This window comes from Halichoerus grypus, chromosome 5 (assembly GCF_964656455.1).
Source record: "Halichoerus grypus chromosome 5, mHalGry1.hap1.1, whole genome shotgun sequence".
In the NCBI taxonomy this organism is placed as follows: Eukaryota; Metazoa; Chordata; class Mammalia; order Carnivora; family Phocidae; genus Halichoerus; species Halichoerus grypus.
Genome location: NC_135716.1, coordinates 109,239,383 through 109,258,204, shown reverse-complemented (window position 1 = coordinate 109,258,204; position 18,822 = coordinate 109,239,383). Strand labels below are relative to the sequence as shown.

General features: G+C 35.9%; 1 protein-coding gene across 5 annotated transcripts in view; it reads left to right on the top strand.

Annotated features, from left to right (window-relative positions):
* Positions 1 to 18,006, top strand: part of TLCD4 (TLC domain containing 4) — a 97,289-nt gene extending 79,283 nt beyond the window's left edge. For all 5 annotated transcript variants that reach the window (XM_078072728.1, XM_078072731.1, XM_078072730.1 and 2 more), the window contains one exon: positions 12,046 to 18,006. In XM_078072728.1, the coding sequence (XP_077928854.1) occupies positions 12,046 to 12,364 (319 nt within the window). In that variant the 3' untranslated portion in view covers positions 12,365 to 18,006. The remainder of the gene's footprint in view (positions 1 to 12,045) is intronic.
* The last annotated feature ends 816 nt before the right edge of the window (positions 18,007 to 18,822 follow it).

The window sequence follows — 18,822 nt, the reverse complement described above, 5'->3', positions numbered from 1 at the left end:
ACATGTCTAAAATAGAATGCAGCATATTTCCCTCTGTAGTCTTTTGTATTCTCTTGTTCAGCATGTGGCCCAGCCATTCTCTCGGTCACTCCTGCTCCACATGTGGGAATCATCTTTGAGTGCTTCTTCCTCACCTACATTTGGTCCATCATTAGGTCCTACCAGATAACCTCCTAAATATTTCTTGCCTTGGCCACTGACTCTCCACCTCTGCTCTCAGTGCCCATCATCTCTTGTCTAGGCCCCTGTACCAGCTTCTAACCCTGTCCTGCCCAATAGGGTAACCACAAGCCACATGTAATTATTTACATTTAAATTAGATTAAATTAAATTCAAAATTCAGTTCCTCAGTCTAACTTGTAACATTTCAAGTGCTGGATAGCCCCACGTGGCTGGAGTCTACTGAATTGGGTAGCACATCTATAGAACATTTTCATTATTGCAGAAAGTTTTTTTGGACAGTGCTGTTCTAGACTGGGGGTTGGCAAACTAAGGCTCAAGGGCCAAACCCACTGCTGTTTTTTGTAAATAAAGTTTTATTGGGGCACAGCTATGCACCTTTGTTCACATGACCGCTGTTACACTACAACAGCGGAGTCCATTTGTTGGGACAGAGACTGTACGGTTTCCAAAGCCTATTACCTTATGTCCACTCTCTGGCTCTTTGTGGAAGAAGTTTGCTGATTCCTGCTCTAGATAGACTGTCTACCTGTCTCCAATCCTGTTTCCCTTTTATTTCGCTTCTGTATTATTCTCTTCTATGATGATCTCTCTAAAACACAACAATGAACATGCAGCCCCCCTGGTTGAATCCCCTCCGTGACTCTGGCTGCTTACAGGATAAAACATGGACTCTTTAATGGGATACAGAACTTTTTCTGTTACATCTGTTATTCTTTCTGCCACATTTTCCCCCCTCAAAAATCTCCTCTCATTCCAGCTTGTCCATGTGCTGGAAAGGTCTCCTGGCTCCTTACTCCTCCTTCAGGACTCAGCCTAAGGATTATTTCCATCACTAAACCCCACCTCTCTCAGGTCCGGTTGGGTGTCCCTCACCTGTGCTTCCATAATAGTGACGTAGAGTTACACCATTATGATTAGTGTATTTTATGATAATATTCTCTCTCTCTCTCATTTTCTGTTTCTTACTCATCTCTGTGTTTCATTAGATCAGGGGCAAAATTTTGTTAAACTTTGCATGGTCCAGCACTCACTGTCTGGCACATAGTACCCATTTAATTACTTTTTGAAAAAATGACCCCCAAGAGGTGATCAGTTAAGCTCTAGCAATGTCCATCTCTTAAATATGATTCAAAATAGGAGATTTTGAAGCAGGAGAAAATTAGGTCTGATGCTTAAAGGAACTTCAGTTTGTTTTTGTTGGAAACTCTTTGAGAACTCGTAAAGTTAGAAATAGTTTAATTCTATACCTGTATCTAAAAGCCTTGAATCTTTAGTAAATTAAGAAAAGGAGAAGTGTGGTTGGAATGTGAACAAGAAATGGTATAATGCAACAACAAGGAGATCATAACAAAATTGAGTGCAGCTACTTAAGCTCTGTTAGAGTTTTCTGTTGGTTAATTGTTTTCTTTGTGATATTTTTAGGTTTTCTCTATTTTAAAGCTTTGTATAATTTAAGAAGGCACATGGGATGCATGTGGTGGGTTACAGAGGAAAAGAAGACTGAAATAAAGCTTAGACACCTGGGCTTCAATTACATTTCTGCTGCTGAGTTATACCCATGTATCAGGTTTCTTTTTATAATGGTGGTAACTTCTCTCTTGCCTAAATGCCTTTAATTGCCATGAGGACATATTTATGCATTGCTATTAAAATTAAATAGTTTGTAAGAACTTTGTACATATGCTCCTTAATATGTTAATTCAGTATTTCCTAAATACCTCCTCAGTACTTAAATGTCCCAGTGTCTGCCTTCCGGGACCTTCTAGTATGGTGTCTGGTGTCACGTCTATGTTTGAAAAAGTAGGACTTAAAAATATGAAATAATGAGCTAGTAAAACAAGTTGTTATATGAAAAGGGGAAAGAAAAAAGTGCTGGTATTAATGGTATAAAACAGCTGTTTTCAAACTTGTTGATCTCATAAATTATTGAGGACCTGAATGAACTTTTATTTCCTGTGGGCTTATATCTATTGATATTTGCCAGATTGGAAATTAAAACTGCAACATTAAAAATATTTATTAGTTCATTTAATAGTAACAATGATATTTTATATTAACATAATGTGTATTTTTTTGTGAAAAATTACTACGTTGCCAAAATGAAAAAAATTGTAGTGGGAACAGTATCATGGATGTACATTTTTGCAAATCTTCCTAATGTCTAGCATGGTGGTATTTATCTGGATTCTCAAGGCTGTCTCTGTTTTCAGTCTGTTGTGAAATGTTGTTTTGGTTGAAGCATATGAAAAAAAACCCCGGCCTCTCAGAGTTAATAATGTAATAGGAAAAGATAGAAGTATTTGAGTAGCCTTTTCAAGTATTCAAGGATATTCTTCTTTAACATTACACCAAAATATACCAAGAAGTAGTTTCTTAAAGGTTAGTTAAATGTAGAATCTGAAATTATATCAGCAAACTTTCCATACATAGTTACATTCAAATTCATTGGTCTCTCTGTGCTTTGAATCTTTTGCCCATGCATAATTGTATAACATCATGCCTTGGTCATTTGGTTATTTGGTCCACTGAGTTATGTAGGCCTTCCAAGTGTTGGTACATTTATTAGTAATATTAAAAAAACCTCACATTAGTTAATATCACCACTGATCTTATTTAAAAAGTCTCTAAGCATTGGGAGGCTATCAGAGTCTTTTTCCAGATAAAATTTTTCCAAAATTCTGATTTTCATTTGAAAGTTCAAATTTTGTTACTGGCAACAAATACTGACAAGCTTCTTTTCTCGATGTGACAAACTCACTTTTCATTTTTGAGAAAATGCCTGCCAAATACCCAAGTCTAAATAACATAGTTTTTCAGTTTTTTTTCAAGTAAAAATGGTGTTCCATGGAAAAGGCATGTAGTTTAGCTCATAATTCAAATCATCATTCAAGGGTTTTTTCCTTCAGACAGCTGTTGTACTTTGAAGCAGAAGTGTGTTATGTATACTTCTCATTTTATCACACAGAATATTAAAAAGATGTACTCAGAGGTCATGATGCAATGAAATTACTGGTCTTCATCAGGGACATTCTTAAGTGAAACCAGTTTTTCCCCCTTCTGTAACTTTTTTTTTTTTTACTCCCTTGTTTTGTTTTTAATTGCAAGTGTGGCGGTAAAGAATACAATGTCCACTAGTACCATTTTGTGCCATTGCTGTGATTTGTGCTAAGATGACAGTAATTTTATCTACCAGTGTTTTGCACCGTCATTGTAGAAGTCAGCACAAGAAGCAAAGTGGATAATATTTTAATATTATTATAAAAATAATTTTCTCTTGTACACCCTCCAAAAAAGTCTCAGGAGTGCATGGACCACATTTTAAGACCTATTTTTGATTGATATTTGTCATGTAAGCCTTCACAGAGAAAGCAGGACATATTCTTAAAATGTTTTAGGATGTTTTTAGAAATGGATGGTGAGGGGAGGGCCTCCATTCAAGGAGGAAGGAATTAACATAAGTTTTTAAAAAGTGGAATAAACATGCTGTATGAAAGGGAAACCCAAACTTGTAGGATCAAAGAATATGTCTAGGAGGAGGGTAGATAGACATAGAGGGTGTTGAGTGTCAGAGAGAGCTGACTGAACTTGACCTGGTGGATAATGAGAATATAGTCTAGTGGAGGAAGTCATTCTGAAAATAGCACTGAGTAATTGTAGTTTTTGGTTATTTGTAGGATAGATTGGAAGACTGGAGGAAAAAGATTGGGTTAGAAGGTTAGCAGACAGTTCTTAGTTATGTGCATGAATGGTGTAATTTCATTAGTCCAGAAAATAAATAGGAGTCCAAATTAGGCTGTGGGGATAGAGAAAAGATGACAAAATAGAGATTTCAGGGAAGAAAAAGTGAAATTGGCAATGGATGAGAAATTAGAGATAGAGAAAAGGGATGAGTGTAGGATAACTTCTCTGCTGTACCTTTGAGGAATGGGCCCATGAAAAGAGATGAGGAGACAAGAGGAAGCCTGGAGGTTAAGTGGTGGGTTTGGTTTGGAGATGTTAGGTGAGAGGACAGACAGAGCATCTGAGTGGAAATGTAGTAAGAGGTACAGAGAGGAATTTTGAAATGATCAGATAGAGGTGACATTTGAAGCCATGAGAAAAGATGGCATTTAAACGATAAAGTTGAGTGTCTAGAATGGAAGTATAAGATAAGGAAGAGTAGATAATGAAGGAATAGTTTAGAAGAAGAAGGGGAGTCAAAATAACATTGGGGCAGAAGGCAACTTTTCTAAATTTAAGTTTCTGAATCCGTAAAATTTCAGAGTTAATATTTATTAAATTCCAATGTTTACATGCCTGAAAGGATGACATTTGCAACCAAGATACAACTACGGTCAACTCACTGCCCAGTCTCTGTGTAGAGTCCCAGAATCAGTACAGCCATCCAAAACCTTATTGGAGTTTTTCCAAGGATGTCAACAAAGGTCCAGTTTGTTACTCACAGCAACACTTCTTAAAATTCTCTTCGCTCCTCTTGAACTCACAGTATCTCCCGGACCCTGCAGCTTTCCCAAGGCTCATTCAAACTTCTGACCCTCAACTCCAAACTCCAAAAACTCACCAAAGGTGCTGTGTAGGGATTGATTTTTTTGCTTCCATCCTCGGTTCTCACTTTTTTCTTTCTTTCTCTACCTGCAAGGAGCCCCTTCTGCTTTTTCCAGATGTGAATTATACCAAATAGTACCTTGTTTTTATACTATTTGTAGTTAGTACCACACTCTGCACAGTTAATTCCCAGGACATAATTGAAAGGTTCAGATTTGTTTGGAAGGGCAGTGGGAGAAAGAAGTGCTAAATGACCAAAGACAGATTGTTCTCTATGGGGTTGGCTGAGGATTATAAACACATACAATTTGCTATCTTTTCTTGTATACCTTGACTTAGTAATAACTGTAGATGGTGGGTAAAAGAGTTTTCCCTCTGTCCTTTCTTTCCACATGCATGTCTTCTTTCTTCCTCCTGCCCCTTTCCCTCTCAGCTTCAATACATATATTCAAAAACTGTTAGCCTTTATTTGTTGGAATGAAAGTGTTTGAATTAGGTGAGAAGTAGATTCCATCAAAAGAAGTGGCCCTTCTGGTGTGAGAGAGGAAGATAAGAGCAACTATGTAAATATTTCACCTTGAATTAATATATGAGCTCTTTCTTTTAAAAGAGACTGGCTTGGGGTGCCTGGGTGGCTCAGTTGGTTAAGTGTCCAACTTTTGATTTCAGCCCAGGTCATGATCTCAGGGTCATGAGATCGAGCCCTGAGTGAGGCTCCATGCTGGGCATGGAGCCTGCTTGAGATTCTCTCTCTCCCTCTTTCTGCCCCTCCCGTTTGCTCACACGGGAGCGCGCTCTCTCTCTCTGTCTAAAAAATTATAAATGAGTGAATGAATGAATGAGTCTGGCTTAAAGACCAGGCACTGGTAACATGAAAAAATTGGCAGAAGATAAATATGGTGATTGCATAGTAAAGCCAAAGGACAAGTTCTTTAAGTCTGGATTTGTAGATAATCACCTTCCTACACAACCAAAAATTTAGAAAGTGCATGAAGTGCTTAGAGAACACAAAGTATAAGTATTCTGGACTAAATACAGTCTAGGACTTGTGAGAAGAGCAAAGTCTAGAAAGGTTGAGTCAGGGGAGACCAGTTGAGTTGTTGTAGTCATAGATGTAAGAGATACTGAGAACCAAAAACTGTAACGGCAGCAGTGGGAATGGAATGAATCAGGGAAGGATAAGGGAGAATTTTAGGAAATGAAATGGATAGGGCTTGGTTACAGACTTTAGGCATAGTCTAGGATGACTGTAAGTTTCTGATTTGGATAACTAAGTGATTGGTGATGCCACTGATAAAGTTTGGAAGGATTGGTAGGTATAAATTTCCAGTTATAAAATGAGTGGGGATGTAAGGTACAGCATGGGGAATACAATCAATAATGTTGTATCAACTTTGTATGATGATAGACATTAACTAGACTTATTGTGATGATCGGTTCCCAGTGTGTACAAATGTGGAACCACTATGCTGTACACTTGAAACTAATATACCACGGTATGTCAATTATACTTCAGTTTTAAAAATAAATCTACAGACCACACACACACACACACACTTTCCACAGAAAGACCTGGATTTAAGCAAAGAAAAAGCAAACATTGGGATGCTCATGACACAATAACATACAAACTGAATTGAAAAGATGGCCTTTGGGCTCTTTCCAGTCTTATCCAGCTCTCTGAAATATAACCATTTAATTACACAAACCAATTTTCTCTGGCTTAGTGTTATTGTGAAAGTTTGCTTGTGCAAATTCCTTAATTTTTATATGAAAATGGAGTTTATTCATGAAAATAAAAATGTTTCCATCTATCAAAAACCCCACAAATGATTGGGAGGATCAGAAGAGAAACAGGCAGTTTTCTGTGGTAGGAGGAGTGGTTAGGCAAGGAGAAGGGTATTGGTTTTAGGCATGTTGAGTTTGGGGCATACTTGAGAATTTGTGAAATTCTCACCAATAAATGAGGTGAAAATGTTCAACAATAAATTAAAAATCTGGAACTACAAGTAGACCTTGAGAGAGGACTTGAAATTAGAGATTTGTGTTAGGGTGTTGAGCCCTTGAGAGTGGATGAAATGGCCTTGGTAGCACATATAGAAGGGAATGGTGCTTGGGAGGCACAAATATTTAAGAGACAGGCAGAGGAAGTAGAGTTTGAGAAAGTGTAGTTAAGGAACCAAGAGGAAAATAGTATCATGGAGGTCAGGAGAGATGGAAGTATGATGGTTGGCAATGTTGTATGCTATAGAAAGGTGACTTACAATGAAGGCTAAGACAAACCCACTGTCTTGGGTATGGGGAAGCCACTGGTGACCAGTTTCTTTTGTAGGGGAATGTAATCATATTGTACTGGGTTGTGAAGTATAGCAAGAATGTGAATATACTGTTGACTTCTCTTTCAAAAAGTGTGATAGGAAGACAAGCAGAGGAGAGATTTTTGGATTAGGAAGAATTGAGCATGTTGGTGAGAAAGACGAAAGAATCCATCTAGGTGGAGCAAGGGGAATGGGATAAAGTCCCACAAGGTGGAGTGGGGTCCTGATCATGGGCAGGGAAGCAATTAGCGTTGGAGAGAGCAAGAGAAACCTCTTTATCTGAGTATGAAGGTAAAGGTGCCTGAAAAGAAGTTTTGAGACCTTGAGATCAGAGTTTGAGGAATTCATGGTTGATGGACTCTACTATCTCAGTAGTTGGAAGAGGCCAGTTCCTCTGAAGGGACTGAGAAATAGAAAAGAATGAGGAAGGAAAGTAACTTGAATGGTGAGACAGAGGTTGGAAGCAATTTTATGGAGTGTGGAGTTAAGTAATTAAGACCGTGAAGGAAATTTGAGAATTCAACTGAAGTGCAGCTCTCTTTAAATTATAGTTGTCCCTGCCATTTATCTTACTCTCAGTATTGGTGACTAATAATTATTTCTTGAATTCTTAGTGGGGAGTTTCTTACTATGTGTCGTAACAGCTTCATAGCAGAAGGGAGTTCCTATCATCGTCCCCAGTTTTGTAGAGAGAAAACTGAGATGTAGAAGTCAGTAACAGTGAGAGAAGCAGGCTCTGAACCTAGGCATCCTGGTTGCAGAGTACAGCACGCACCTGCAATGTATACTACATGCCTGGGAAAGCTGGTGTGATAAGAGGTTGGAGGCAGGCAGGGTGGGTGGGATGGGGGAAGTGGCAAGAGACCTGAGGGTGCTGATTATGTGTTCTGAAGTTAACTGAATTCAGGGAGGTGGGAAAGGAAGTAATCAAGGTCTAGAGGCTGATAGTGAGGGATTTGAGAGTTGGGTGGTTGAAGAATAGGTTTAGGTAGAACTGGGTAAAGTGAAATATGGGGTGCTAAGAGTTGTGATGAGAAAGCGATTGGTCATTTGAGGGATAGCATTTCTGATAATCCCAAGGCCACCATATAGTCTAAGAAATGAATGGCTGAGGTTAACAAGGGAAGTCTTTGGAGTAGAGAAGACTGGAGGATAGGAGATCTGGATTAGAACAAAGGATTTGGACTTTCCTGCTTCAGTGACACTTTTCCTGTTTGTGATATTTTATTAATTTGACCATTGCTGCCTATTTTAAATAGTTTCTCTTTTAATTGACTTGAATAATTGGGCTTTTCTCTTTTCACACTACATATACTTATAAATTGTAATACACCTCTTATCCTACCAATTACTCCTACTTGATCTTTTGATCTCTCTTAGTAAAATATTTTAAGGTTTTCCTCACTGTTAAGTTTTAGTTACTGAGGTTAAGCAGTTTCTAGCTTAGTCATAACTCATTCAGTCAAATTAAATATTCAGATACATGGATATATTTTACTACATTTACCATTTAATCTCTAAACAATGAGGTAAAATTCAACAAGATCTTTTTCAAGGAGCAGAAAGAACAGAGAAAATATGGACTTTTTAAAAATAAACTTTGAGAATAATTTTAGACTCATAGAAAAGTTGCAAGGATGATACAGAAGGTCCCTATACACCCCACACCCAGTTTCCCCTATTAATATCTTACATTAGTAGGGTAAATTTGTCACAATTCATGAACAAATATTGATACGTTATTATTAACCAAGTCTGTACTGTATTCAGATTTCCTTAATTTTTACCTAATGTCCTTTTTCTGTCTCAGGACCCCATCCAGGATACCACATTACATTTAGTTGTATCTCCTTAGACTCCTCTTTGTTGTGACGGTCTCTCAGACTTTCGTTGTTTTTGAGGTGTTTTTGGGTACTGGTCAGGTGTTTTGTGGAGTATTTCTCACTTTGGGTTTGTCTGATGTTTTTCTCATGATTAGACTCGGGTTATGGGGTTTTGGGAGGAAGACTACAGAAGTAAAGTGCCATTCTCATGACAACGTATCAGGCCTCCCTGCTATAAACATGACTTATCACCGTTGATGTTTTCCTGTTCACCTGGCTGAAGTAGGGTTTGTCAGATTTCTCAATTTTAAAGTTACTCTTTCTATCCCACCTGCCTTCTATCCTGAACTCTAGAAGGAAGTCACTATTATTTAGCTCCCCTCTTGAGGAGCGGGAAGTTATGCCTTATCTCATTGAGAGTGCAGTATCTACAGAAATTATTTGTAATTATTCTGCATAGGATATTTATCTTTTCTAATCACTCATTCCTTCATTCATTTATATTACTATGGATTCATGGATATTTATTTTATACTTCAGGTGTTTTAAATCCAGTACCACATTATTTATTTATTATTTGTTCAAAACGGTACAACTTTAGCCATTGAGCTCTTTCAGTTGGTTTCTGTGTCCCTTTGATATAACCTCATCATTTTGTTTTTTAAGTACTTCCTTACTTTCTGGCAGTAAAAAATACGCTAGATTCATATTGTATATTCTCTGTTCCAGCCCTAGAATCAGCCATGTCTCAAGGAGCCCTGGTTCCTTTTATTGGAGAATGGTATTAGAGACCAAGATCTAGGCCCTGGGTGTGCTCATTACTACTGGGGCATCATTGTTACTATGCTCTCCCAGGTGACCACTTGGAAGTATACTAACCTGTGTATACATAGGGTACATAGCTAACTATAATTAGTCCTGCTGCATCCGTATTTATATCTGTATTAAGCTAAATGAGTTCATACTGATGTTTTCAACTCTAATCCAGTATAATATGGATCAATCTAGGCTCTTCCACTCACTTGTCTGTAACTTTGCACTCCAACAGTAAGACACCTGGTCCCCACTTCACCATCAAACACATGTACTTATTTGTTAAATCCCAATATATATGTGTATATATATATATGTATAATGGTTTCAGAATTGTTAACCTGTTCTTCCATGACACACAACTTTATCAACTAGAGTACAGTGCCTGTGTACAGTTTTGTTTTGTCTTTAGTCTTACAGCTACCATACATTTTCAGAGTTACTTAGATCACCTGTTTTTACTCCACTTCCTACAGTGAGGTTATGTATGTATTTGTAAAGCAGTTAGATTCTTCTGTCACAGTCTAGATTCCATCCTGGCACCCCCAATCTCCTAACTGACATTTTAAAATTTGTACACACTCTTCATGCTGTTCTGTGGATTTTGACAAATGCATAACATCATATATTCACCACTACAATATTATACGGAATTGTTTCACCACCCTAAAATACCTCCTATGCTTCACTTACTCTACCCTTTTCCTCTCTCCCTGAACCTCTGGCAACTACTGACCTGTTTTCTGTCTTTATAGTTTTGCATTTTCTGGAATGTTATAGAAATGGAATCATAATGTGGATAGCATTTTCAGACTGGCTTCTTTCATTTAATAATATGCATTTAAGATTCATCCATGTGGTTATGTAAATTGATAGTTCGTCCTTTTTATTGCTGAATGGCATTCCATTGTGTGGATATACCACAATTTGCTTATCCATTCAGTTTTTTTTTTTTTTAAGATTTTGTTTATTTGAGAGAGACGGGGGAGAGCACAGACGAAGAGTGAGAGGGAGAAGCAGACTCCCAGATGAGCAGAGAGCCCAACATAGGGTTCGATCCCAGGACCCTGAGCTCATGACCTGAGCTGAAGGCAGACGGTTAACCAACTGAGCCACCCAGGCGCCCCCTCCATTCACCTACTGAATAACATCTTGGTTGCTTGCTTGCTTCCAGTTTTTTGCAATTATAAGTAAACCTGGTGTAAACATTTGCATGCGATTTTTTGTGTGGACACAAATTTTAAAATCAGTTGGAAAAATACCTAGGAGAGTGATTGCTGGATTGTGTGCTATGAATATGTTTAGTGTTATAACTGCCATATTGTTTTCCAAAGTGGCTTTACCATTTTATTCTCACCAGCAAGGCTTTAGAATTCCTGTTGCTCCATATCCTTGCCAGCAATTGGTATTGCCAGAATTTTGGATTTTAATCATTTTTATAGATATGTATATATATGTATATATATGTATATATATATCTCATAGTTTTAATTTACAGTTTTCTAATGACAAATGATGTTGAACATCTTATCATATTCTTATTTTCCTTTGTATATCTTCTTTGATGAGGTATTTAAGGTATTTTGCCCATGTTTTAATTGGGTTGTTGCCTTATTATTGAGTTTTAAGACTTCTTTTTATATTTTGGATACAAGTACTTTATCCTATATGTATTTTGTAAATATTTTCTCCCAGTGCATGGATGTCTTTTTATTCTGTTTTTTTTTTAATTCTGTTTTAACAGTGCCTTTCATAGAGTAAGTTTTTAATTTTAGTAACAATATTTTTAGTAACTATTTTTTTCTATAGTTGTGCTTTTGGTGTTATATCTAAAGTACGATCACCAAACCCAAGATCATGCAGATTTTTTCCTATGTTTTCTTCTAGAAGTTTCAGAGTTTTTCATTTTATGTTTAAGGCTGTGGCTTATTTTGAGTTAATTTTTGTGTAAAATGTGCTCTGCCTAGGTTCATTTTTCTGCATATGAATATCCAATTGTTCTAGCTGTTTGTTAGGAAAACTATTCCTTCTCCATTGAATTACCTTTACACTGTAGTCAAAAATCAGTTGAGTATATTTGTATGGATCTATTTCTGGGCTAACACTTTTGATCATTTGTTCTTTCACCAATGCTATGCTGTCTTGAATACTGTAGCTTTATATAGTAAGTAAGTCTTGAAAGTGGGTAGTATGAGTCTGCCAGCTTTCTTCCTTTTCAGTATTGTGTTGGCTATTCTAGGCCCTTTGCCTCTCTATATAAATCTTAGGAGGATGTTCACTGAATTTTAAAAACTAAAAACATTTAAAATGGTTAATCTTTGGAGATGCAGAGTAAATGTGATGCTTTTAAAAATTTTTTCCAGGTGGTTCTTTGAAGCTCTGAAGTATCCTAAGTTTTCCAAGGCTAACGTCATCAATGGAATACTCATGACAGTGGTGTTCTTCATCGTACGGATTGTCTCAATACCTCCTTTTTATGGTTACATTTATTCCGTGATTGGAACAGAAGCCTACATAAGGCTTGGATTTTTAATCCAATGTTCCTGGATCTTTACTTGTGCTATTTTGGATGGGATGAATGTCATGTGGATGATCAAAATTACAAAGGGTTGCATCAAAGTCATCTCTCTCCTCAGACAAGAGAAAGCCAAAAGTAGTCTTCAGAATGGAAAACTTGACTAAAGGTGGGCTACTGATAAGCATACTTCCATACTGTCCATGTTATATCTACTGATAGGATGAATTCTTGGCATGTTCTTGTACTTCTTATTAATTATATTTGTTATCGAGGGTTTCAGTGCTTTTTTTTTTTAACCTTTAGAAAAGAGAAACTAAAACTTAGTTTTTATTCCAAGATTTCTGATTTTCTTCTGCATTATAAGCATGGATAAAATCTTAAAGGTTTAAATAAAAAATTATAAATATAGTGGTGAATCTTTTCAGAAATCTGTTAACCTGCATTGGTATTTTTCTCTGTGAAAAGATGACTATGCTAATTGGTTGCACTTGGTTTTATGTCACCAATTTTGCTGAAAGAATGGGAACTGCTTTTAAATTTGTAAATAGCTCTCAACACTTTGTTGTACTGCACTCATTTCTTACTGTGGCTGTCAATACCCGTTTAGGGTTTAATTTCTAAATTGTTGAAATGTTCTTTTCTTAGGCTATTAGAAATGATGTATTTTTTGTTTAGATATGCTATCATTTATGAATGATGAAGTATTTTGCTTACTTTGGGAATATTTAATTAGTTCAGTCATGGAAAATACTTCTTTAATTTTTAGATTTTTCAGACATCACTTTATTATTTCTATTTTTAACATTTTATCAAACTACTGCTTTTTTATTTGTAGTAAGGCTTAAGAGATCTTACAGAGCTCCTTAAGAGATGAATTCCTCTTTCTAAAAGCATGTTATAGATGACTAATAGGTCATTTTTAGGCTAATAGGAGGAATCATTAAGAAAAAAGCTTTAACACTGCTGTCTCTGTTTCCCTTGCACTTTTTCCATGAAAAATATATTATTTCTATTTGTAAAACCTCCCCTAAGTTCAGAACCCAACATCATCAGTACCAAAGTGTTAATGCAGTATATATTTGTCATGCTCCTAATATGACGTAGGCCTCTTCTTAATGAGACCAAAACTCCAAAAAATCAGTATTCACATTTTAGTCACAGTTTACACCTATGCTTGCTTAACCAGCATTTTGAGTGCTTTGAATTTCTGTCTTTCCTGAAGGACAGGAAAAAAAAATAGATAATTTAATCCAAGTATTCCGATTATTAATATCCTTGTCTCACGTGATGATAAATTTATGGCTGGTGACTCCGGTTTTTTGGTTTTGGGTTTTTTTGTGTATGTGTAAGTATATGTTTGCTTTTTCTTTGGTTCTTACAACCCCAATATAGAATTATATAATTAGCTATTATTGCCTTTATTTATTTTTCTCAAGTACTTGATTTTAATGATTGTTCTTACCTAAGAAAGAAAGAAATTTAATCAGTGACGGCTGCTTGAGTTTAATTGAACCCAAACCAAAAGATCTAATCCACTCAGTTTCTCAGTTGGCAGGAGAATGACTCACTTTCATTGTCCATGTTATGATGGTGAAGGGAGGCTGGCTGGCTGGATCAGACTTTGATTTGATTTGATCTGGCTGTCTAATGCAGAGAGAGCCTGATAAGTTTTAGAACATTTAGAACATTTAGAACATTTACATTGAAATCTCAGTCAATAACTCGGTGAGAAAATCAAATTGATTGGCTTATAGTAGGTACACTTATTTTTGAAAGACTTAATTAAAGTAATGTAAAGTATAGGTATTTGTTTTTAAAGCTAATATTACATTGATAATTTGTTACCAAATTTAGTGCCTTTGACATCATAGGCACTTAAGTGCATATTGGTTGTTGAGAGGGGGTAGGAAAGCACATGGTTTTATCTTGCTCTTTTCTTGCTCTTTTGCAAGAAAACTGGATTTTTAAAAGGAAAACATTTATATTAGAAAACTATTTTGGAAATTACTTTAAAAAAAACAAAACTTGAAATAAATATTTTTGACTCTGGGGATATTTCTATAGTTTCTGAACACAGATTTTAAACCCACCATCAAAATGAAGACAATATAAAGCAATATATTGCAATGTATTGTAATATAAAACTCACTAATTAGTGAGTTTCCATATAGCAGTTTCAGTTTTTGTAGTTGCTATTTCATGCTTAAAACTTTATTTTTACTTTCATTGGCAGCATTTTCATTAGTATAGCTGTTCACAAAACAAATGTTTAAAATATCAATGCTTTGAACTAAAGTTCATTAATCCCTTAGTCAGCAATTCTTATTTTATGCTGACTGCATGACAGCTAATTCAACATCCACATTCAATATCCAAAAGTAGAAGCTACGTATTTCCTTGTACAACATGCATGAAATGGAAAAGACACTACAAACTGCCATACTACTTTAAGTCAGATCTTTATAGGAGCTATTTCACTGTTCTGTGATTATATGCACCTACCTAAGATACAAGGAGTTAAAGACATAACATATCATTTATTCAGTGATGAATTTATCATTTATTAAATGACAAACTTTTGCTAGACATTTTTCATATTAAGTATTTTGACTACCTGGATTAATTTAAATGATTCTATTAGGCATTCTGAATTTAACAACTATTAAAATATTTGTAGAAAATTAAAGCAAATTGGTATAAATTTTTAAGCAACTCTATTTTTATAGAAAAAGATTAGTGACAACCTGTAACTATAAAGATGTTATTTGAATGTGTAGTAGTCTAAAAAATAAAAATTCTTACAAAATTTTGAAAGTGAATGAAAATCAACTAAATAGCATGCAAGATCATAGACTCTGCATCTGATATTTTATTTGGGAGAATTTGAAAATTATGAGCTTGAATTTGTACAATTTGCATTCTTGTGTCTGAAATCTTTCCAGTGGGTATTGTTTGCATTTATTTAAAACTCAAAATGGAGTTACATATGAGTGCAAAGAAACTAACTCCTGCATAAGTTGATACCTTATAGTAAGTTAAGATGCAATCTTTATTCCAACTGTTTAGTTGTGTTGTTTCATGGGCTAGTGCTATGTTTAGAGAAGTAATAATGTCTTTACCATTCCTAAGGGTGACTGACATACCATGGATGCCGCAGTACTATTGTAAAGGTCTAGTTTTAAAAACTGCCTCATTTATAGGTGTTTGAATCAAATTCTTTTCTAAATTTTAATCTATTTAACTCAACTTTTTGCTAAAGTGTCGGTTTTTAAATTGTACACTCTGTGAGGTGCGTTGGGTGTTTGCAGAATGGTTCTTCACGGTTGTAAAGGACCAGCTTTATGGTTGGTTACACCATTTGTCATCATGCATTAGAAACAGTCTTGTCGTGGAGATATCTAGGGGAAAGTGTTGTAATATTCATGTTTATTCTGTTAAGTTTTTAAGGGAAATAAACATGTTCCAAAAGGCACTATTAAAATAAATGTTTGAATAAATTTCAGTTTCTAGGTTACTCTTAACTCCAATATGGAAGTATGCCTACAAATTGGCTTTCAGTGGTTTAGTCTGTTGCTTGAAATTGAAAAGTCCATGTAATTGTTGACATCATCAGTTACACTTCATGGAAGACTATGTATTTGTGTGTCTTGGGTTCCAGAAGAAGCAAACTCGTATAATTTTATCAGAAATGTGGCACAGTGTTTCTCCGCACGTACGAACCAGCACAGCAGTGAGACCCCTCCTGTGTCTAGAGACCCTGGGCGCACACACAAACCTCCCAGCCTTAACCACAGCTTGGTTGACAACAGGCACACTAAAGCTACTGCAAGGGACTTTTCACGTGAAGCACATGGGGTATGTGTGAGAACAATGAGAAGCCAGCAAGACCTGGAGTTGGAGACACTGCGGCTGATTTTCCCTTAAAAGGCATAATGCCCCTCCCTCATCTAGAACTTTTTCTCTGAATCCTTCCAGCCCTTCCAACTCATCCTCCTAATGCCCTTAAGACTTTACCAGCACCTCCATCCCTTATGCTAGCACCTTTCAACATCAACTTTTGAGGCTTCCCCATACCCATAAGCTTTCTGGTCTATTGCAGCAAACTTCAAAGTTTTCAAGTATGTTCTTCCATTGAAAAAAAAAAGCATTGCAGTAAGTTTAAGTAGAGGTCAGCAAACCATAATTGCTAAGAGGCTATCGGAAGCCATTTAGTATTTAATAATACTTGTTACAAGATGAAACAAGGCTAATAAGGTAATGGTTTTATTGAGAAACATCTGTAGTCTCTTAAACTGGCTTAGCAGTAAGAGCTTTATCTATGTTTCAGCTAGGGATTCATTGTAGGCCTGTAAATTATCTAAGTGTTCTTCCTTAGACCCCATGGCAGCAGGAGGAACTGAGGTAGCTCTGTTATGAGGCTGTTAGGAGGAGGGGCTGCTGGTCTGTGGCAGCATTCCTGAGTCCTGCTCTTTAATTGAGCCAATTTAGTTATGGTCATGTTTCTTTTAAAAACAAGCTTACCAGCAAGTGGATTACTCAGCACGTTTTACGAATGCAACACCCAAGGACTTGAGCCCTATCCTTTTCTAGCCCGGACCTCAAACTTCCTCTACCAGCCTTGGTAGTAAGTTGCACCTTTATTTGAAGATATTTTGGATAGCAATGAAGAACTGAAGGCTAGCTGCTAAAGATTGGTTTGTTTGCATTGAAAATGTTTACACTGATTCCCTTGTTGGTTATACCGTAAACCGTTTGTTTGCATTGAAAATGTCTACAGCAAACTGTAGACAGTTTCGGTATCAGGCCCTATATTTAAGACCAAAAACAATGAGAAATATTTCTAAATCTTAAAGATATAAATACAATACCTCTGGCTGAAAACTCGTTAATCATCGTCTGTATATTTTTTTCTTTATATCTTTACATAATTCTTTCTGTAATGAAGTGTGCTTAGGTATTTGCTACTTCTTGGTTAATGAAGCCTAAAAATATAACTGTAAATAAAATATGCTATATATTTTTCTGTTTCTTGCTTGGTTTGCTTCTAGTATAATTATGTCTACTTTTTACTTAAGGAATTTTTGCGTAGATAATACTCTCTTAGTAACTTGTACCTAGGATGAGTTAATGAGGTTTTTTGGTAATTATTAGAATTTGTAATAATAACTTTTAGACATAGATTTCATTTGAAAAAGCTACTTGAAGATTGCAGCAAATGTGATAGCTCTAGTGATATACACATTTCTGGGGGGGAATATACAACCTTACTATGTAATTGTTATAAAGATTTTGGAAGTCTTTCAAAATACATTTAACATTTTGAGAACACATCTCCTAATTTATTTCCATAAGGCTGAATGAAGAACTTTGTCTTATTTACAAAATGTGAGACTTGGTAATTTATAAATCAGTGTTACTCAGATTTATCAACAATTAAAATAGCAATTTAGTATTCTTTGCTGTCTGGTTGTGCTTAATTTGAATGGGATTAATTAATATCTCTAGGTAATTCCCTTAAAATTTTAAAATGTTTGTATTCTTTATTTGTATGTGTGTCAGTTTAAAGTATATGCAAGTTCTAAGCAATAATCTGCATGTTCTACAAGGTTGGCATTCCTTTGTCATGACAAATTTTATTTAATATTAATTTTAAGAATGTGTATAAAATCAATATCCTGCATATATAAATCATCCCTCCTCCCAATGAAAACCTTGAGATTTTCCTGTGTTAGAACATTAATGTGGTGCAAAGCTTTGTATTTTGTGGAAAAAAAAATTAATAAAATCATAATTATTTAGTGCAAAAGTTTGAGTCTACAAAGTGCACACTTTAACAGCAATTAATGAATAGATGATAAAAATTACTTTCCTCAAATCAAATCATCTCTCCTAGCTCTTGAATCCTAAAGCTAATATTTATCCTAAAGCTAATATTTATTCTTCAAGATGTTTATAGAGCTTGTTTACCCTCTTCCCTCCCTTTCCTCCCTTAGGTCTCTGCCTTATAAGAAACCAGGAGACATAGCAAACATTGTAGTCATGCTTGTTGATGGAAGGAATGGTGCTATCTAATCAATAGGCTCTTTTAGATTAAGTAAAACTTTGGCAGTTATGTTTTTAATCTCCTTCCCCATGTCCTTTAGGCCTCTCATGTGGTCTTGAGTGTGTTTTGCCTAATGTCTTGGCTGGAATGCTTCCCTTCTCAAATTACCCATGGTCTTAATCTTGCATCTTGGTCCGAGAATATCCAGTATATCAGAAAGCAGAGAGCTAATTGAATAGAATACTGAAGTGGTTTGGCCTTTGGAGAGCTTATCATGAGTCATGCTTCAGAACATGCCTAAAATGTTGTGTCAAGACTGGCAAAGGAACAGCTGAATTTCAAAATTAAAATAGCAGCCACAGCTGTTAGTGGAGATAGGCCACAGGTAAAATTACAAGGATTCAGAACGCCTCTAAGCAAGTGTAAGTGGGTGCTCTCTCTCACACCTCAGGCTGTCTCAAAGATGAGCCACCCTTTATTTCCTAGTCTTTACCAAAGTTAACTGCGTTCTCTCCCTGTCAATGGTCCTTAAACATGCACAAAATAAGCAAGTTGGCAAATTTGCAATTTTCCCCATTC